This window comes from Apis cerana, unplaced genomic scaffold (genome assembly GCF_029169275.1).
Source record: "Apis cerana isolate GH-2021 unplaced genomic scaffold, AcerK_1.0 Chr0_AcerK, whole genome shotgun sequence".
Lineage (NCBI taxonomy): Eukaryota > Metazoa > Arthropoda > Insecta > Hymenoptera > Apidae > Apis > Apis cerana.
The window spans coordinates 1,814,801-1,839,405 of NW_026893558.1; the positions used below are offsets into that span (position 1 = coordinate 1,814,801).

The 24,605-nt window shown below is 17.5% G+C and overlaps 1 protein-coding gene and 4 pseudogenes across 1 annotated transcript; 2 read left to right on the forward strand and 3 right to left on the reverse strand.

Annotated features, from left to right (window-relative positions):
* Positions 1–287: 287 nt before the first annotated feature.
* On the forward strand, positions 288–4,806 carry LOC133667528 (cytochrome c oxidase subunit 2-like; annotated as a pseudogene).
* Positions 4,807–4,962: 156 nt separating this feature from the next.
* On the forward strand, positions 4,963–7,160 carry LOC133667527 (cytochrome c oxidase subunit 3-like; annotated as a pseudogene).
* A 156-nt stretch (positions 7,161–7,316) lies between these two features.
* On the reverse strand, positions 7,317–8,388 carry LOC133667525 (NADH-ubiquinone oxidoreductase chain 5-like). The gene has a single exon (XM_062086802.1). The coding sequence runs from the start codon at positions 8,386–8,388 to the stop codon at positions 7,324–7,326; it is 1,065 nt and encodes a 354-aa protein (XP_061942786.1). The 3' UTR covers positions 7,317–7,323.
* On the reverse strand, positions 7,317–10,121 carry LOC133667526 (NADH-ubiquinone oxidoreductase chain 4-like; annotated as a pseudogene).
* Positions 9,057–13,595, reverse strand: LOC133667529 (NADH-ubiquinone oxidoreductase chain 1-like; annotated as a pseudogene).
* Positions 13,596–24,605: the final 11,010 nt, after the last annotated feature.

Consider the following 24,605-nt stretch of genomic DNA (forward strand, 5'->3'; position numbering starts at 1 on the left):
ATCCTTATTAATAACATTGAAAATTTCATCTTTTTGTTTATGAAAAAATTTATTATCAGAAAAAGCTAGAAATCATATTGTAAAATTTAAAAAAATACATAAAATTCTCTTGAACTAAATGATAAAAATAATTTAATTACTAGTATTAGTAATTATTAATTTAATAACTAATTACTAATATTTGTGGTTTCTTAATAACAAACAATCATATACATATATATAAATATATATATATATATTAATTAATATTAATATATAAATATATAATAATTTAATTTTCTATATTTATATATATATATATAAATATATATATATATTTAAATATTTATTTATATATATAAATATATATATATATAATATATATATATATATAAATATTTAATAACTAATAATTTTAAAAATAAAAATTTATAAGTATAAAATTCTATACTAATATATAAAATCATAAATTAAATTAAATGAATAATAATAATAATTTTATCAATTATTTAATTTATCATAATTTAAAATTGAAATATTAAAAATAAAGCTTCTAACTTTATAAAAAGATTTAAAATAAATCTATATTTCTCCAATTTATATAGTTTAAATAAAACATTATATTTTCAATATAAAATTAATTAATTTCAATTTATAAATTAAAAATAAATTATATAAAAATCCATTTATATAATTATATAATAAGCTAAATAAAGCTTACAGGTTCATACCCTGTCGATAAATTAAAAATTTTTATATAATTATATAAAAATTTTATAATTTATTTGGGTCTATCATCTATCAATAATCTATTTATTAATTTAAATATCCCTGTAAATTTTCTAAAAAAAAAAACAAAAAAAAATTAAGAAACTATTGGATAATAATCAATTGTAATAATAATAACAATAATAATAATAAATATAATAATAATAATAATAACTCAATAAAAATAATGAAATAATATATGTTTAATAAATTTATAATAAAATTTATTTTAGTGTTTAAGCACATAAAATTTTGAATTTTATAGTATTAATTAAATTAATAAATTGGATATTAGTTAATTAAATAACATTTAAATTGCATTTAAAAATTAATAAAAATATTATATCTAATTTATGCTAATTTTTAAAAGTAATATGTCTGATAAAAGAAATATTTTGATAAAATATACATGTATAATTCTTATACTATTACTTATTTTGTTCATAAATTTTAAACATAATTTATTCATTGCGTTACTTTTAGCATTATTTATTCTTATGCTAAATTCAAACAATGTCTTTATTCAATGAGTCATTATAGAATTTAGTACAATTATCAGAATTAGATTAATTAATATTAAATCTCCAAATAAGATCCCAAGATTAATTTATTATATTGTTTCAGTAATTTCAAGAATTTTTTTATTTTTATTTATTATTATATATTTAAGATCATTAGATTTTACAAAATCAGATCAATTTAATTTTTTAATTCAAATATTATTTTTCTTAAAAATTGGAATTTTCCCATTTCATTTTTGAATAATTTATTCATATGAAATAATAAATTGAAAACAAATTTTTTTAATATCAACATTAATTAAATTCATCCCAATTTATATATTTGTTTCATTAACTTATATTAATTTATGATCATTAACATATTTAGTTATAAGAAATTTATTTATTGCATTTTACACTAATAAATTTTATTCATTAAAAAAATTATTAGCATGTTCAACAATTTTTAATTCAATATATTTTATTTTATTATTAAATTTAAATAAAACAGCATTTATTATTTTTATTATTATTTATGTAATTAATTATTATATATTAATTAGATTTTTAAATAAATCTAATATTCATAATTTAAATTATTCATTTGTAAATGAATATCAATTCTATACATTTATAATTCTAATAATTAATTATTCTATATTACCAATTTTATTAACTTTTGTAATTAAATGAAATCTAATTAATATAATAGTCTCATTAAAAACTTTTAATTGAATTCTATTTATTATTCTATTTTCAAGAATAATAATAATTTGAAATTACTTAATTATTTTAAAAAATTTATTTATAAAAATAAATTTTTATAAAAATAACTTTATAGATGATAAAAAATACTTTGCTTACAGTTTATTTGCGTTAACACTTATAAGTGCAAATGTTTCATTATTTCTAACATTCAATTTTATATAAATTATTATAACACAAAATTAATCTTTAAATTTGCAATTTAATATTTTTATTTAAACTATAATAATGTGCTTAGTATTAGAAAAACTTTAATTTTCAATTTTTAAATTTACAATTTAACTCTATATTTAGATTTAATACTTTAATCATTATTATATAAGATTTTAAGTTAAATTTAAACTTTTAATCTTCAAAATTAAAAATAAAAATTATTTTTTTAAATCTTAATTATAAAATGATTTATATCAACAAATCATAAAAATATTGGAATTTTATATATTTTATTAGCTTTATGATCAGGAATATTAGGCTCATCAATAAGGTTGATTGTTCGCATAGAATTAAGATCCCCCGGTTCATGAATTAATAATGATCAAATTTACAATACAGTTGTAACAAGACATGCATTCCTAATAATTTTTTTTATAGTTATACCATTCCTAATTGGAGGTTTTGGAAATTGATTAATTCCTTTAATATTAGGATCTCCAGATATAGCATTTCCTCGAATAAATAATATTAGATTCTGATTGCTTCCTCCTTCATTATTTATATTATTATTAAGAAATTTATTTTATCCAAGACCAGGAACAGGATGAACAGTTTATCCTCCATTATCTGCATATTTATATCATTCATCCCCCTCAGTTGATTTTGCAATTTTTTCCTTACATATATCTGGAATCTCATCAATTATAGGATCATTAAATTTAATAGTTACAATTATAATAATAAAAAATTTTTCATTAAATTATGATCAAATTTCTTTATTTCCATGATCAGTATTTATTACAGCAATTTTATTAATTATATCTCTTCCAGTTCTAGCTGGAGCAATTACAATATTATTATTTGATCGAAATTTTAATACTTCATTTTTTGATCCAATAGGAGGTGGAGATCCAATTTTATATCAACATTTATTTTGATTTTTTGGTCACCCAGAAGTTTATATTTTAATTCTTCCAGGATTTGGATTAATTTCTCATATTGTTATAAATGAAAGAGGAAAAAAAGAAATTTTTGGAAACCTAGGTATAATTTACGCAATATTAGGAATTGGATTTTTAGGATTTATTGTTTGAGCTCATCATATATTTACTGTAGGATTAGATGTTGATACACGAGCTTATTTTACTTCAGCAACAATAATTATTGCTGTTCCTACAGGAATTAAAGTATTTAGATGATTAGCAACATATCATGGATCAAAATTAAAATTAAATATTTCAGTTTTATGATCTTTAGGTTTTATTATATTATTTACAATTGGAGGATTAACAGGAATTATACTTTCAAATTCATCAATTGACATTATTCTTCATGATACATACTATGTAGTTGGTCATTTTCATTATGTATTATCAATAGGAGCAGTATTTGCAATTATTTCAAGATTTATTCATTGATATCCATTAATTACAGGTTTACTTCTTAATGTTAAATGACTAAAAATTCAATTCATTATAATATTTATTGGTGTAAATTTAACATTTTTCCCTCAACATTTTTTAGGATTAATATCTATACCTCGACGATACTCAGATTATCCAGATTCATATTATTGTTGAAATTCAATTTCATCTTTAGGATCAATAATTTCATTAAATAGAATTATCTTTCTAATTTTTATTATTCTTGAAAGATTAATTTCTAAACGAATAATATTATTTAAATTTAATCAATCATCACTTGAATGATTAAATTTTTATCCTCCATTAGATCATTCACATTTAGAAATTCCATTATTAATTAAAAACTTAAACATAAAATCAATTTTAATTAAATTTTAATATGGCAGAATAGTGCATTGAATTTAAGATTCAAATATAAAGTTTTAAATTTACTTTTATTAAAATTTAATAAGCTACAATTGCATTGAATTCTGAATTCAAACTCAAAGTAAAAAACTTTTATTAAAATTAATAATTTAAATTTATTATTAAAATTTCTACATGATTCATATTTATGTTTCAAGAATCAAACTCATATTATGCTGATAATTTAATTTCATTTCATAATATAGTAATAATAATTATTATTATAATTTCTACTTTAACAGTATATATTATTATAGATCTTTTTTTAAATAAATTTTCAAATCTATTTTTACTAAAAAATCACAATATTGAAATTATTTGAACAGTAATCCCAATTATTATTTTATTAATTATTTGTTTTCCATCATTAAAAATTTTATATTTAATTGATGAAATTGTAAATCCATTTTTTTCTGTAAAATCAATTGGCCATCAATGATATTGATCCTATGAATACCCTGAATTTAACAATATTGAATTTGATTCATATATATTAAATTATAAAAATTTAAATCAATTTCGATTACTAGAAACTGATAATCGTATAATTATTCCTATAAATATCCCATTACGACTAATTACAACTTCCACAGATGTAATTCATTCATGAACTGTCCCATCACTTGGAATTAAAGTTGATGCAGTTCCAGGACGAATTAATCAATTAAATTTAATTAGAAAACGACCTGGAATCTTTTTTGGTCAATGTTCAGAAATTTGTGGAATAAATCATAGATTTATACCAATCATAGTAGAATCTACATCATTTAAATATTTTCTTAATTGAGTAAACAAACAAAATAATTAAAAAATTAGTTAATAATATAACATTAGTTTGTCAAACTAAAATAAATTTATTTTAAATTATTTTTTAAAATTTCATTAGATGTCTGAATTTAAAGAGTTGATCTTTTAAATCAAATATAGTATATTTTGAACATACTTCTAATGAAATTTAATCCCCCAAATAATACCAATAAAATGATTCATAATTTATTTTATATACTTATTAATTTTTAATCTATTTATTATACTTTTAAATTCATTTTTAATTAAAATTAATTTTAAAAAAATTGAAGAAAAAAAAATTGAACTAAAAAAATGAAACTGACATTGATAAATTTATTTGAAATATTTGATCCTTCATCAAATAACTATTTATCATTAAATTGACTTTTTATATTTCTTCCAATTTTAGTCTTCCCAAGAATTTATTGATTAATTCAATCACGAATTTTATATATTATTAAATTACTTTTAAATTTTATATATAATGAATTTAAAATTATTTCTAAATCAAAATATCAATCTAACATTATTATTTTTATTAGATTAATAATTTACATTATAATTGTAAATATTTTTAGATTAATACCTTATATTTTTACATTAACAAGACATCTATTATTAAATATAGCTTTATCTTTAACTTTATGATTTAGATTTCTAATCTATTTAATTTATAATAATTATATTGCATTTCTTAGACATTTAGTTCCTTTAAATTCACCAGTTTTTTTAATAAATTTTATAGTAATTATTGAATTAATTAGATTAATTATTCGACCATGAACATTATCAATTCGATTATCAGCAAATTTAATTTCTGGACACTTAATTTTAACATTATTAGGAATTTTTATTAGAAATTTTATTACAATCTTACCAATTAATCTTTTAATTCAAAATATATTATTAACCTTAGAAATTTTTATATCAATTATTCAAAGTTATGTATTTTCAATTTTATTAATTCTTTATTTTTCTGAATCTAATTAATCTGTAATTAAAATAAAATGAAAAAAAATTTTCCGTTCCATATAGTAACAAATAGGCCTTGACCAATTATTTTATCATTTAGGTTAATAAATTCATTAATTAGAACAGCAATCTGAATTTACAGATCAAATATTTTATTAATAATTCTTAATATAACTAATATAGTAGTAATTATAATATTTTGATTCCGAGATATTATTCGAGAAAGAACTTTTCAAGGATTACATACACTTTATGTTATTAATTTCTTAAAATTTAGTATAGTTCTATTTATTTTATCAGAACTAATATTTTTTGTTTCTTTTTTTTGAGCCTTTTTTCATTCATCAGTATCCCCAAATATTGAAATTGATATATTATGACCTCCAAAAGATATTAAATTTTTTGATCCAATAGAAATTCCTTTATTAAATTCATTTATTTTAGTTTCATCCGGTATTGCAATTACTGTTAGACATTATTATATAATTACTAATAACTTAAAATTATCTAAATTATATTTATTTTTAACTATTATATTAGGTACATATTTTATAATTATTCAATTAATTGAATATGCAAATTCATATTTTTGTTTTAATGATAGAGTTTATGGATCAATTTTTTATATAGCAACAGGATTTCATGGACTTCATGTATTAATTGGAGTAATTTTCCTTTCTATATCAATTTTACGAATATCAAAAATTCATTTTTCAAATATACATAATATAAATTATGAAATAGCAATTTGATATTGACATTTTGTAGATGTAATTTGATTATTCTTATATTCATTTATTTATTTATTAATTTAATATTAATAATATAAATTAAATTTATATAAATATTATTTATACTTTATATAATATATATATATATATATATATAGTATAAATAATTACATTTAATTTCCAATTAAAAAATTTAATAAAATTTAATATATATAATTAAATATATTTTCATATATTTTATTGTTATTATCTTAGTTTCTTCAATTCTTTTAATATTAAATAAAACTATTTCAATAATTAAAAAAAAAGATTATGAAAAAAGATCACCATTTGAATGTGGTTTTAATCCAATTACTAAAGCTAATTTACCATTTTCATTACCTTTTTTCTTAATTACAATAATATTTTTAATTTTTGATGTTGAAATTATTTTATTTATACCAATTATTTTATATATAAAATCTTATAGAACAATACTTTCATTTATATTAATTTCCCTATTTCTTATTCTTTTAATTTTAACACTTATATTTGAATGAATAAATAATTATTTAAATTGAATATTTTAATAAATTAATATTCTAAATAAAATATAAGGATTTTAATAAATCAAATCTTTAAGCCGAAATTAAATGTAAATAATTACTTCTTATATAAATTTAAAATTTTAATTATTAGTTAAAGCTAAATAATTAGCAATTTATTGTTAATAAATCATATGAATAAATTTATTCTAACTAAAATAATTTTATAATAAATTTATTTAAAAAATTAAAAAATTTTCCTTAATATTTTCAATATTATGCTCTAATTTATATAAGCTATTTAAATAATTTATTATTTCAATCTTAATATAAAAACTAATAAATAAATTGTATAAACTCTAAAAGTAAAAAATACACTAATTATTAATCTTGGAATCTTTAATCTATGAATTCCTAATGTTAATAATGTAAATTTACTTGATAATATTTCAACAATTGATTTTTCAATATATAACTCATAATCAAATATTATTGTAATAACTTTTTTATAAATAAATTTATAAATTATATTTATAAATAAAAATGATATTAAAAATAAACCAATCTTATTTTCAAATAAAATAAATTTATAAAAATTAAATCCTATAATTATTCCTAAAATTATTATTTTAAATACTAATAATTTATAAACTAATAATATATTAATTCTTACCAAATTAAAATTTATTGAATTAAAAATTAATTTACTATAAAATAATCTTAATAATATTATTATTGATATAGAAATTGCTATAATTTTATCTTCTTTTAAATAAATAACATTTATTATTAGATATTTTCTTGTTAAAACTAAAATTATTCGAAATGAATATGAAACTGTAAAAATAGTTCCAACAATTAAATTTACTACTGAAAAATAAACTATTTTATTAATAAAAAAATATTCAATAATTAAATCTTTAGAATAATATCCAACTAAAAATGGAAATCCGCACAATCTTAAAATTGAAAAAATTAAAATTATTCTTTTTAAAGGATAAATATAATATATACCATAATAAATTCGAATATCTTGATTTCTATTTATATAATGCATGTATCTTCCTACACATATAAATATTAATGATTTAAATATAGCATGAATAAATAAATGTAAAAAAACTAACTCAGTTGAACCAATTGATAATATTCTTATTATAAATCCTAATTGACTTAAAGTTGAATAAGCTACAATCTTTTTTATATCTAATTCAAAATTAGCTACTAAACCAGCAAATAATATAGTTAAACTTGAAATTAATATAATAAAACATTTAAAATTAAATTCTAATAAATCAACATATCGAATTAATAAATAAATTCCTGCTGTAACTAATGTAGATGAATGAACTAATGAAGAAACAGGTGTTGGAGCCATTATTGCTATTGGTAATCATGTTGAAAATGGAATTTGTGCACTTTTTGTAAAAGCTATTAATAGTAAAAAAATCATTATAAATTCATTTATATTATATAATATTAAATTTCATCTTCCATAAAATGTTATTAAACCTATAATTATTAATAATCCAATATCACCTAATCGATTTAAAAGAATAGTAACTATTCCCGAAGTAAAAGCTTTTATTTTTATATAATAAATAACTAAACAATAAGAAATTAATCCTAAACCATCTCATCCTAAAATAATTGATAATATATTTGGTCTTAAAATTAATATATATATTGAAATTAAAAATAGAATTATTAAATAAAAAAATCGATTTATTTTTAAATCTCTTAAATCTATATATCTAATTCTGTAAATAATAATTATTGAAAAAATTATTCTAACTAAAAAAATAAACATTAAAGATTTATAATCAATTAAAAGTAAAAAATTAAATTTTATTGAATTAAATCTAAAGATATTTCATTCAAAAATTATAAATTTATTTAAATATAAATAATATAATCTAAATAATATTATTAAAAAACTAAACTTAAATAATAAAATTCCACAAATAAATATTTTTATAATAATTTAAAATAAATTAAATTATATCATTGATTCCACAAATCAATATTTTTTTTAAACTATTTAAATAAAATTAAATTAATTTATTAAATAAAATATAATTTTAAAAACATTAAATTTAAAGGAATTCAATGTATTATTAAAATAAAATATTCAACTAATAAACCATTTTTAATTTTAAAAACTAAAAAAATTTTTCCATGATTAATAAACATGAATAAATAAATTGAATAAATAAATCTAAATAAACAATATAAAATTAAAATTAATATTAAAAATTTTATTCAAGAAACTAAACCAATAATTAATATAACTTCACTAATTAAATTTAAAGAAACTGGTGACCCTATATTTGATGAACATAATATAAATCATAATAATGATATTCTTGGTATAAAATTAATTATACCTTTATTAACAAACATTAATCGTCTATTAGTTTGCCTATAAATAACATTAACTAAAAAAAATAAACCTGAAGATCTTAATCCATGAGAAATTATTATTAAATATCCACCTATAATTCTAATATCAAAAAAAGTTATTATTCTTATAATTATAATTCCTATATGAACAATTGAAGAAATAGCAATAATTGATTTTATATCAAATTGTGATAAACATATTAATCTTAAAATTAAAATTCCAAATGAATTAATAATAATAATAAACTTTTGAAAAAATATAAATTCATTTTTATAAATAAATATTAAACGTAATATCCCATAACCTCCTAATTTCAATATAATTGAAGCTAAAATTATAGAACCATAATAGGGGGCTTCTACATGAGCTTTTAATAGTCACCCATGAAATAAATAAATGGGAATTTTCACTAAAAATGATATTAATAAATAAATAAATAATAATAAATTTAATTTTAAATTTATTATTTCTATTAATATAAAATTTAATCTTGATCTTAATCAATATAAATAATAAATAATATATAATATTGGCAATGAGAAAATTATTGTATAAAATATTAAATAAAATCCAGATAATCAACGATTTTCTCTATACCCTCATTTTACAACTATATAAAAAATTAATAATAAACCAAATTCATAAAATAAATAAAATACTAATAAATTTATTGATATAAAAACTAATATTAATGAAATTATTAACATTAAATTTATTAATAAACAATGTGTTCCTATATTTAATGATATAAAAATTAATCCAAAAATTCATATAGTTAATATTATTAATCCATATGAATATTTATTGAATCTTAAATTACAAAAAATATTAATTCATTCAATTCAATTAAATCAAGGTAAGTTTAATCATAAAATAATTATAATTAAATTACCAATAATTACATTTAAATTAGGAATTTTTTTTATAAATAAAACTAATAAATATATGAATATAAAAACAATCATGATATAAAATAAAATAAAATAAAATATATTTAATAAATTAAATCTATTATATTTAATTTTTGATGCCCTAATTCATAATTTATTCTTACTAACAGTGACAAACCTAAAACTAATTCACAAACAGAAAATACAAGAAAAATTAAAAATAATCAAGTATTAATTTCATTATCAATAATGTAAAATAATACTGTAATTACTATAAATTCAATTAAAATTAAGAATCTTAAAAAATTAACATTATAATATAATAAAAAAATAAAAAATAATAAAACTATAATAAATATTAATTTAATAAATTTTAATATTTAAATTTCAAAGCTAAATAGTTTAAACAAAAACATTAATTTTGTAAATTAAAAATATAAATTAATTTATTTTAGCTAAATTTATTTAAAATTTCAAAAAAATTTATAAATATAAAAAATATAAATATCGATAATTCCCAAAATTATCATTTTAAATTAAACTATTTTTTGAAAAAAAAAATAAATCTTAATAATAAAATTTTCAACATGAAATTTAAATAAATTAATTATAACATTAATCTTACTTATTTCAAAAACAATAATATCAATAATTATTTCTTTAGTTATAGCTGTATACATTAATTTAATATATAAAAATCCAACAATTATATTAATTTATTTAATTTTTTATTCAATTTATCTAGCTATAGTTCTATTTATATCTAATTCATTAAATTCATTATTAATTATAATAACATTAATTGTTTTTTTAAGAGGAATATTAATTATATTTTCCTATTTTGTTTCATTAATAAATGAACCATTAAAATTAAAATTAAAAGCCAATTTAGTTTATAGAATTTTTACTATTTTTTTTCTTTCATTAAAACTTTCAGATTATATAACAAAAGATAGAAAACTATGTGAAATATCTATTAAAAATATAGATATTGGAAATTTATATGAAGAAATAAACTGTATATTATTCCTAATAATAATTTTTATATTAATTTTAACATTATTTTTAATAACAAAAATAACTTACATTGAAAAAAAAACTTTACGTAAAAAAAAATAAATATTTAACATAATGAAAAAATATCAAAATTTTTTTAATTCAAATGAATTTTTAAAAATAATTATATCAACAATTTATTTACCAACACCAATAAATATTAATTATATATGAAATTTTGGTTCAATTTTAGGAATTTTTTTAATAATTCAAATTGTTTCAGGTTTTATTTTATCTATACATTATTGTCCAAATATTGATATTGCATTTTGATCAATTACTAATATTATAAAAGATATAAATTCAGGATGATTATTCCGTTTAATTCATATAAATGGTGCCTCATTTTATTTTATAATAATATATATTCATATTAGACGAAATATATTTTATTGTTCATATAAATTATCAAGTGTATGAGGAATTGGAATTTTAATTCTATTAATTTCTATAGCTGCTGCATTTATAGGATATGTACTACCATGAGGTCAAATATCATACTGAGGTGCAACAGTAATTACAAATTTACTATCTGCTATTCCATATATTGGGAATACAATTGTCTTATGAATTTGAGGTGGATTTTCAATTAATAATGCAACATTAAATCGATTTTTTTCACTTCACTTTATTTTACCTTTAGTAATTTTATTTATAGTAATCCTTCATTTATTTGCATTACATTTAACTGGATCATCAAATCCTTTAGGATCAAACTATAATAATTATAAAATTTCATTCCATCCTTATTTTTCTATTAAAGATTTATTAGGATTTTATATTATTTTATTTATTTTTATAATAATTAATTTTCAATATCCTTATTATTTAGGAGATCCTGATAATTTTAAAATTGCTAATCCAATAAATACACCAACTCACATTAAACCAGAATGATATTTCTTATTTGCTTACTCAATTTTACGTGCAATCCCAAATAAACTTGGTGGAGTAATTGGTCTAGTTATATCAATTTTAATTTTATATATTACTATTTTATATAATAATAAATTAATAAATAATAAATTTAATTTATTTAATAAAATTTATTATTGAATATTTATTAATAATTTTATTATATTAACTTGATTGGGTAAACAATTAATTGAATATCCATTTATTTATATTAATATATTTTTTACTACAACATATTTCTTATATTTCTTTATATCTTTTTATTTAAGAAAATTATGAGAAAATTTAATTTGAAAATCATTTAAATAAATTTAAATTTTACTCTTAATTAAAGTTAATGAACTTGAATAAGTATATATTTTGAAAATATAATATAGAAATAAAATTTTCTATTAACTTTATTTATACTTATTATAAAATAATTTCTTTAATAAAATATAAATATATTAAATAAATTATTACTAATATTAACATTTCTGTTCAACATATATATATTAATTTATCATATCGAATTCGAGGTAAAATACCACGAATTCAAATAATTAAACAAATATGAAATAAATAAATTATAATAAATTTTAATGATCAATAACTAAATCCAAAAAATATAACTGATAAAATTATTCTTATAAATATAATATTCATATATTCAGATAAAAAAATTAATACAAATATCCTTCTATGATACTCAATATTAAACCCTGAAACTAATTCAGATTCTCCCTCAATCAAATCAAATGGTGTACGATTTAATTCAATTAATATTCTTGTTAATATTATTAAATATAATGGATATAATAAAATTACAAATTTAATCATTTTTTGATAATTAATAAAATCATTAAATGAAAATCTTTCAATTAATAATATTAATCTAAAAACTAAAAAAAATAAATTAATTTCAAATGAAATTATTGTTGAAACTAAACGTATTGAACCTAAAATAGCATAATTACAATTAGAAATTCATCCAACAAACAAAACTGGATAAACTCTTAATCCTAAAATTAATAATATAAATAAAATTCTAAACTCTAAATTATATATACATCTAATTCAAGGATATAAAATTCACATAACTAATGATAAAAAAAATATTATTATTGGTCTATAAATATAAAGATTAGAATAATTAAAAAAATATCATTCTTTAGATAATAATTTTAATGCATCTCTGAAAGGTTGAAATAATCCAAATAAAAAAATTTTATTAGGACCTTTTCGATCTTGAATATAACCTAAAATTTTTCGTTCTAATAAAGTTAAAAATGCAACTCTAATTAATACTATTACTATTAAAATTAATAAATTAATTAAAATTCAAATTATTATTTATTAATCTATATATTAATATTATTAAATCCTAAATTTAATGCACTTTTATGCTAAAATAATCAAATTAATATATTCATTAATTAATAATATAAATAATTTAAAAATTAAAGTCCTTTCGTACAAATAATTTTAATTTTATTATAGATAGAAACCAATCTGACTTACGTCGATTTGAACTCAAATCATGTAAGATTTTAAAAGTCGAACAGACTTAAAATTTTAAACTCCTGCGTTTAACTTTTCTCTTAATTCAACATCGAGGTCGCAAACATCTTTATCAATGTGGTCTATCAAAAGATATTACGCTGTTATCCCTAAGGTAATTTATTCTTTTAATCATAAATTATAAGTCAAAAAAAATCTTTTCATCAAAATTAATTTTTAGATAAAGTTATTTTTATTTACCAATCCTCCCAATCAAATTTAAATTAATTATATATTCACAAATAATTTTTAAATAAATAATTATATTAAATAAAATTCTATAGGGTCTTATCGTCCCATAATTAAATTTCAGAATTTTTACTAAAAATTTAAATTCATTAAATAAAATAGAGACAGTTGTTATTTCATCAATTCATTCATTCAATTCTTCAATTAAAAGACAATTTATTATGCTACCTTTGTACAGTCAATATACTGCAGCTATTTAAATTTATTTCATGGAGCAGATCGACCTAAAATTATACTCAATAGGCCATGTTTTTGTTAAACAGGTGAATAATCAATTTTGCCGAGTTCCTTTAAATTATATATATATAAATAATTTATATATTATTAAATATACTTTTATTACTAATTTAATCATTATCACTATATCTTAAAAATTAAAATATATGTTTTTATAGAATAAATAAAATTCAAAATTTAAATTTTTAAAAATTAATAACTAAATTATTAAATTTTTTATATTAATAAAAAATATTAACTTCATAATATTATAAATAAAATCAAAAATTTTTATAAATAAATTTATAGTTTATCCCATAAATTTTTAATATAAAAATTAATACTATAAATAAATTTTAAGGTATTAAAAATTTTATATCTAAATTAAATTTATTTCTAAAAAAACTAGATATTAATAAGTTCGAATAACATTTAATCTCTAAATTTATATTTATAATTTTATTGCAACAAAAAAAATATTACAAATTTAGCTCACTTATTTTCGAGATATTTAAATTTATTAAATAAATTTTAATCAACCCTGATACAAAAGGTACAAAAATAATTCTACTTTTCTTTATTTAAAAATATTCATTCACATTACTTTAAATTATTAATTAAATAATTATTTCTAAATAATTAATTAAACATAAAAATTTTATAAACTTTTAAAAATTATAGATATTTTTAATACTAATATAAAAATTAAATATATCAATTTAAAATTTTAAACAATTATTTTAATCTTTTCAATGTAAAAGAAATGTTTTACTTAAACTAAAATTTTAAAATCTAAAAACACTTTCCAGTACTTTTACTATGTTACGACTTATTTCAATTTTTAAATGAAATTGACGGGCGATTTGTACACTTTTTAAAACTACCTTCAATTAAAGAAATTACTTTAATTTACTTTTAAATTCTCTTTCATATTTATATTAAAATAAATATTCCAAAAATTAAATTTATTGAAACTCATCTAAACCTTGAATATACTACATTTTGATTTGAATTATTATTATCTAAAATATCTCTAACCCAAATTAATTCAAGCTAATTAAAACAACAATACATAAATTTTAACTCAAGTATTTCTTATCGTGGACTATCAAATTAATCGACAAGTTTCTCTAATTAGATATAAAAAGCCGCCATATTATTTAATTTTAATGGTTCAACATTTAATAGCTTAACAATTTTATTTATCTTTTTATAGTAGGGTATCTAATCCTAGTTTTTTACTAAACTTTTTAATTTCTACCATCATAAATTATAATTATTAATGATTAATTCTAAATTTCACTTTAAATCTAATATATTTAATTATAATTTTACCTTTAATATTAATTTTATTAGAATTAATTAATTTATAAATCGAGTTTAACCGCTATTGCTGGCACTCATATTTATCTTTACTAGAATTAATTTCCGAATAGAACTTTCATTCATTGTTTCAGAATTATTTATTAAATATAATTTTTCTTTTATTTTTAATAATTATATGTTTTATATATAATATTATTAATACAATTAATTTAAAAACCATAATATAATTTATTTTATATACTAATATTTTTTATTTTTAATTTATTATTCATATATTTCAATACATAATTTTTTATATTAGTATAAATTTAAATAATTAAATTTAAATTATAATTTTAATTTTTTTTTTTTTTTTTTTTTTTTTTTATATAATGTTTATAAAATAATAATTAAAATATTTGTATATAAAATTTATACTAATAATAAAAATTATATATTTATTTATATGAATAAGAGGTATATATATATATATATATATATATATATATATATATATATATATATAAATACAAATAAAAGAAAATAATTATATATTAAATACTAAATGTAAGAATAATACACATTAATCACAGTCCAAAAAGTACAAAATTTAAAAAAATAATCTTTATTTAAAAAGAAATTTTTATTTCTTATTTTTTTTATATCATATTATAAAATATAAAAAAATTTCAATCTTTGTTTCATTTTTGTAAAAATATTAAGAAGAAATAAAGTTAAAGAAGAAATAAACTTAAAGTTCACTAAAATTTTATTTGTGATTTTATTATTGAATATTGCCAACAATACTACAATTTCATAATTGGTATCTATTTTTTTTCAATACATTCATTTCAAATGTTTTGTGAACAGATATTATGCAATTATTATAATTAAATATATTCATTCAGATAAACCCATACAATTTTTATTAGTTTCATCCATATATTTATAAGTTTCACCGCCCAACAAGTAAATAATTGTAAAAAAATATATATTCAACTTTTTAATTTGAAATATAGGATTTTGTAAATTTCATATATTTTTCATATATTTTGTAAATTTCATATAATTTCAGATTATCATTCAACGATTTATTTGTGGATTTGAATAAAATGATATAAAAGATTTATCTATTAATTTATATATTAATAATATTTATGTATTTGATATTTGATAAAATCATATTTTAATTATATTATTTAAATATATTTAAATTATGCATAAAACATATTTACAAATTTTAAAAGAACGTAAATGAAAATTAGATAACAAAATTAAGAAATTACATATACTGGGATATAATGAGAGATTCAAAATCGCTTAATAGATTTAAAGAAAATAAAAATGAATCGAGTATTATTTTTTTCAATAATATAAAAATGCAGATTAAAAGAATCTCGAAAGAAAAAAAATATGATTATGAAAATAAAAAGAATTTATATAGAATTAGAAATGATAAAACATGTGATAAAATAACTGAATAGAATGCATAGAATAAGAAAAATGAAAATATTCTGAAATGATCTAAACATAAACTGTTTGCGAGCCTTATTCACGAGATTTATAAACATTACATTCGGAAAAATTTTTCATATAAAAATTCTTTTTGTTTTTACCGCGCATGAGTCTCTATTAAGTTTAAATCAGAACGATGTGATATGAGAAGATTGTCTTTGAGAATTTAGCCAACACTTATAATTGTATATTTTTGACGTATTTCAGATCAGCTGAACCGATCCTAACGATGACATATTTCAAATACGGCTGATTCAAAGACAAAACAAATAATATTGTTCTAGTTCCGCGAATCTATAAGAGAGATGCGCCTATCTGTTTATCATAAAATCTTTTTATGCGGATCACCACGCAAGCGAGGAATTTCTTTGAATTTGATGGATATCAATTGCGAATCGGCAGCGATATTATTAGTTATTGGTGTATTCTACCGAGAAATTTTGACCCAATTAAATTAAAAAGGGATCTTTCTGAAGGCACGCACGTCTCGTTAAGAAGATTTCATTGTGAACACATCATAGTCGGATAGAGTTACATTAGTTTTATTCTAATATTTCACTGTGTTTTAATCCTAGAATATAATTATTTGCTACGATTTTGTGAAAAACCCAATTTTCTAATTGACGCAAGAACTACTTATACAGTCCATTCATTTTTAAGAAATATATATTTATTGCAAATCTGTCGAAGGGCATTCCCAACTATTAGTTTACATCCACTAAAACCATTACAATATTATTATAGCGGATGCGAACATAAACAAAAGCGTACATCTTTAAAATTCAATAGATAAGTATCAAAAATGTAACCGAATCTAGATCAATGAATGTAATATTATTAAAGGTTAATAAAGCATTAAATGAAAATATGCTTACTAATAATTACGTGGAAAATAACAGAGTTTTAGCTTTCGAAAACTAAACTATTTGGATATTTTATTCAAATTAAAAAAAATATAATTAGATATAAAATGACAATAATAACTTTAGAATATAATGAATATTATAAAATAAAATATGAAAAAGTAGTAACATGTTTAATAATGCTCTTGTAAAAAATGCTCTTGACGCATTTATTAATAGAAATGATATGGGAAAATATTCACTTTCCATTATAAAAAAAAAAAAAGAAAAGAAATTTTATAAATTTTGTATTAACTGAGTAATAATAATCAAATTTCAAATTGGAACATATTAACAAATAAATATTTACAAAATATTATGCAATTAAATATAAGAATTAGAAAGGTAATTATTATATCCTCAATATGTTTATCTCGTCACTTATTATAAATTTATAGATGAATATTACTAACAAATATATTTTAGTGTTACATTTTTTTGAAATTGATTATTATAATAGCACAATATGTGTGATAGTTTGATCGAAAGTTTATGTCTCAATTTTAATGATTATAATGATTGTGATCATAATTATTTTAAATTCGTTTTTCCAGATATTTACATAAAATTATTGTTATTATTGAATTTTGACTATTTATTTACGACAGTGTGTGCGTTTGTGATAATATTAATATATAATCGCTTATTTACTGTCCGTATACTTTGCAATTATCGGTATTTAAAGTACATATATATATATTAACTAAATATATGTTAATAAAACTAATATCACATTTTGTGCATTTTATTTGCGAAATTTTTAAATATATAAAATACAAAAATAATGTATAAAAGTTCAAAATTATAATAACTGAATTTTCAATAATAACAATATTATTATCCAATATAACAATAATATTTAATTATTTCACTAATAATATTACATTGTTCATTGTTCATCAATTTCGAAGGATTTATAAAATATCTAGACTCTATTAATAAATATTGAAAATGATATTAATTGAACCATTATGTAAACAAGAGAAATGTTAATATATTTATACATATTTTATATATATATATAAAATAAACAGGTTTCTATATAATAATAGCAATCATTTTTTGTAATTATTGTAAAATGAATACCAACTATATACAGAAAATAATTATATATATCGGTGTACAATAGACTCCTGTAATCGCAGAAACCGGATAATGGGATTTTCGTATAATAAAACAATTACTTGCTTTTGCATTAAACATTATTCAAATAGAAATGAAAAAGAATTGATAGTTTCTTTCAACATCTAAGGATCCTATATCTTTTTAGCAGGCAAGTCACATAAATGTTTTACAAGCAGCTGCGTAAGGAATTACATTTCTGTTGCGCCTCAAACCATCGAATCTATATTCTGTATATAATTTTCAATATTGCCTTTCTGTTTTTTAATATCTGTGATTCCAGATTTGCCAACATTATATATTCTTGCTAATTTGTTGCACTTTCAAGATTTTTAATTATTTTGTATTTCTTTTGTTGAATAACTAAAACTACGTTTTCGATTACTTGCTATTGTGATATCGTTCTCTGCTTCAGAATTGACGATTATATATTATATTATTATATTAATCGGCTGAACACAAGAAAATATTTATTATATTTATTATATTTATATTTGTTATTATGTTTATAATTTAAGTATATTAATTAAGTATATTAACAATTTAAGTAATTTAATTATATTAATTAAGTATATTATATTTAAACATTGCTACAAAACGTTGTACAGAAAATATACAGATAATAGAACGTCCATATATTAAGATATTCGTATAATACAGAATATAGATATGGGAATCTTTGTATTATTATATTACTATACAAAAAAATTATTTTCCCAAATTTTGTTCTGTATATATAAGAATGTCGAAATTAAAGAGAAGATACCTTTTCTACAGTCATTTTAAATAACCTTTTTTTTAATGTAATTCGATAAGTTTTATTTTTTAAATTATTCGCAAAAAATTTTGATATTGAATAATTGAATTTTGTCCATTTATATGAATATAATAATGTCTTTTATTATATTGCATATTCTTCTACAATATAAAACATATTATATTACGTAAATTAAAAATTGTAAAGTTCATATTTTTATATATAATTAATAAATTAATTAATAAATTTAATTTGTAAATACAATTAAATAAATAATTAGATGAATAATTATTACAGTATAAGCAATCAAATTTTAATTTAACTAATTAAAATTAATTCATAAGAATATAAAACAAAAATTTTTGTTTCATTATTTTATTTTAATTATTAGATTTTTTATTGAACTTGAGTTGAATAAATTAAATTAAAATAAACTATTAAAATATCAAGACGTATATTTAACTATGTTTAAAAATTGATAAATTCAACATTTCATTTATAATTTATTAAACTATGAAAAAAAAATATTATAATCGCATATATTATAAATGATTATAGATGATTTCTTCGGATCGGTAGAGATCCTTTAAAAAAAATAATTACAAAATTGATTTTATATGTAATTTTTGATATCAATTTTTTGTTTTTCTTTGTTACAAAAAACAAGAATCTAAAAAGAATCATAAGTTATAAATGTGTCGTTTTTTTTTAAAAAAAAGTATATTTATATTTTAATAATACACTTATTTATAGAATGTTTTTTTTATGAGATACATATTTATAGAATAGGTTTTTTTTATAAGTTACAAATTTACAAGATGATTTTTTTTATTAAATATGTATTTATAAAATAAATGAATTTTCTTAATTTTAATTTTAAAATCTGCATCTAGTTCTATTGATAAAAGAAAACTTCCTGAGTTCATTATATATATCGTAATAAAAGAAACATGTTATATACAAGTTTTTTAGTATCAGTTCAATGCAATTTTTAATAACCAAATTATTTATATCAAGTTTGCTTCGTATTAAAAAAAAAAGATATCGCATTTTATATTGATTGTGCTCACATTTTAAAAAAATTTATATATTACTGTTTGGTTAAAATCTGTGATGAAAATCCATGAACATATTCTAATTTTTGTCATAAAATTTATTATATAGAAATTTTGTCATCATAGATATAATAAAATTGTGCAATCTTGCATGTAGCAATCTCTTAATGTATTATAATATTATATTATATTATGATATATACATATTATATATATATTATAATGTATTATAATATGAGCATAGAAATTTTTTCAATAGAATATTTAATTATAAATAATATTAAGAAATAGATTTGAAAATTCTAAAAATCATTAAATAGTTTTAAAAGAAAATATATTAAAAATAATATTTATATAAAAAAATGTATAATATAATATAGAATATAATATAAAAAAAATTATTTTGTAAATGAGCAATTTATAAAAAAAGAGATATTCTATAAATAAAATGAATTTAAATAAATTAATAATAAAATATAAATAAATAAAAAAATAATTACATAAAATTAAAAAACAGTACGTTTGTGACCCAATTTTTTTTTAATCTTTTCATAATGCATATTATATAATAGAATAAAAAAATACTTTGATTTTGAAAATTGTGCTCCAATTCAATTTTGATAATTCTTTTTAATGATTGTTAAACACTGAAAATGCAAAATTATGTCGCAAGACCAATGATCAAATGTCAAATCAACAATTAAAATGACAAATAATTTTTCATAATTTTTCTTTATATGCAGAATTCAATAATATATAAAAATATATAAAAATAATCTTTCATAAAAGTAAATCAAAATAAATTTTAACATAATTGATATATTAATATAGATCTTATCTCGTTTCTAATGGAATTATTTAAGTAGCAAATATCCAATTCTCGAAGAAAATATGCGATTATTTCTAATTATAAAATCTTAGTATTACATATGAATCTATATATTCTGTATATAATATAAAAAATATAAAGATATAATAATTTTATTTCACGATAGAAGTTAATATAGTAGTTATTTATAAAAATAATTTTTGTAGAATGTAGAAGAGCCTATATTATGTATCTTATAATTTTTTTATTTGACGTTTTGTTTAACGCTTCTAACAAGTTTGACGATGTTTCTAATTTATTATAATTGAACACGAAATATATATTTCTTAAATAAATTTGGAGAAAATATCATGTATTATATTAAACTCTGTGCTTATATAAACAAATAATAATAACGCTAATCATATTTTAATAAAGGATGTTCCAAAATTCACGCAAGATTTGAATTTTATGCCATTTGTGGGATAAAGTATTGTCAAAAAGACAGAAAAAAAAAGCGAGACAGCTGATAGTTTAGGACTATTAAAAATGAAACATTATCCGAAAAACGCGTTTTCATTGTTGAGTAATATTTTAAAAATAATAAAGGTTTGACAGCTATAGTTCGAACAAAATCATTTTTGATTGATGATGAGAGAATTGTTGCATTTGGAGTTCAAAATCCAAGAGTAATTATTAAGAAACAAATGCATTCAAAATGTGTCACTTGGTGAGGATTTGGGCTAGAGGCTTCATCAGACCATTCTTTTTCGAAAATGTGGCTGGTTAGGCAATAACCAACTTAATGGTACTCGTTATCGCGACATGATAATCCAGTTTTTGTACCTCATGTAAATTGCAAGATATGGATGACGTATGGTTTCAACAAGCAGTCCGAAAAACAACTTAATTACTGCATTAGTCATTTTCTAATCGTAATTTCTCATTTTGGTAATCAAAATTGGCTACTCAGATCGTGCGATTTAACGATTGAACTTTTTTCTTAGGATTTTTTGAAGTTTAAAATTTATATCGACAAGCCCACGATCACTCACATCTTGAAGGAGAAAATTGAACGCTGTATCAATGAAATTCAGATACATTATACAAAACGATCATGGAAAATTTCACCAAAAAAGTGCATATGTGCCAGTAAAAGCGTGGAGACTATTTATCCGATAGGCTATTCCATACATAATCCTATACTGTACACTTTATGAATCAATAAATGAAAAATACATAAAAAATTTACAATTTTTAATTGTAAATCTATATTTTCAATTAAAATTACTTCTTGCATGAACATCTTTTATATACGCATATACTTAAAACAATACTAATATAAACTTGGTGCATTAACATTTACAATTTTTTATATTTATTGTATTATATTATTCGTAAAAATATTTCTCGAATAATCGTATTTCTTGTTCGTTTTGATTAAAAAATGTTGTATTTTTCACGAAATTGTTTGCAATTATTTCTAAATTTACTTTTAGATTAATATATTAATAATATTTACAGCTATCCACTATGAAATTATCTATATTTCTTCTCTATATTAAATAATATTATTTTACAAAATTATAGAATTCTATATATTGCTATGTATCAAATACCTTGTAATTTGAAGAATATGTTGAAAAAAATGGTCTTTATTATGAGAATTCATTATAATTATAAGTTTACAGGAAATATATGATTGCATTTTATGTTATATATAAATTTCGTCTGTACTTGATAATTGATGTATTTCTTTTATAATTTTTTCTACTTTTTTCTAATTTTTTCTACTACTTTTATAATTTATTCAACTTGTAAAATTTTTCAAAGATAACAAAGATTAAAAAATAATATAGTTTTAATAAAATAAATACATTGTTATAAGTAAATAAACTTATTCATATTTTTACAATTTTCATATGAATAAAAAGATTCTAAAAATTCTATTTTCATAATATAATATGCAAAAAAATAGAAAATAAGAAAAAGAAATGAAAGAACAAAAATTCTTTTCTTGTAAATTTGTTGAAAAATTGTTGAAAAAAAAATTCTTTCAGAAGAATTTTAGTATTTTATATGTAGAAAAATATAAATTCTATGTGTGATTTTAATATCCTTGTATTTATATTTTTTATATTTCTTATTATATATATATATATATTTATTTATTGATTTTAATCCATTAATAAGTTCTATATTACGAGAATATGATAAAATTTTATTACAGTTATGGTCTTATTTCAGAAATTTTTTATCCCATTTTTCTTTTATAATTATTGTCATTATAGAACGGCAATTACAAATCATCGATGACACAAACCATCGTTGATTTTCATTAATTCGATGAGAATCTAAAAAAAAAAATTCATTTAAAATTTTATTAATATATATATATATATATATATATATATATATATATATGTATCAATGTAAAAATTAAAAAAATATTAATAGTTTATTTATCATTATATAATAATGTATATATTTTTATAATAGTAAATCGAGAGATGCGTTTACTTTGTATATTATATTACAATATTACTATATTTATAATATATATATTATATATTTATATTATTATATATATTTATAATATTATATTACATTATAATATATATTCAGTTTTTTTCAACAAGTCCGAAATTGTAAAATAATTTCAAGCATCGTTATTTGGGCGATATTCGCAATATAGAAATATATACATATATCTTTTTCATACTTTTCATATTTTTAATAATTTTTATTAATCATATTTAATTAACATTTCAGAATTTTCTTAATTTTTCTTGGCAAGAAATATTTCTTGGCAATATTAGATAACTCATTTATTATCAGTCTAGTATTGAGCAAATTTAAATA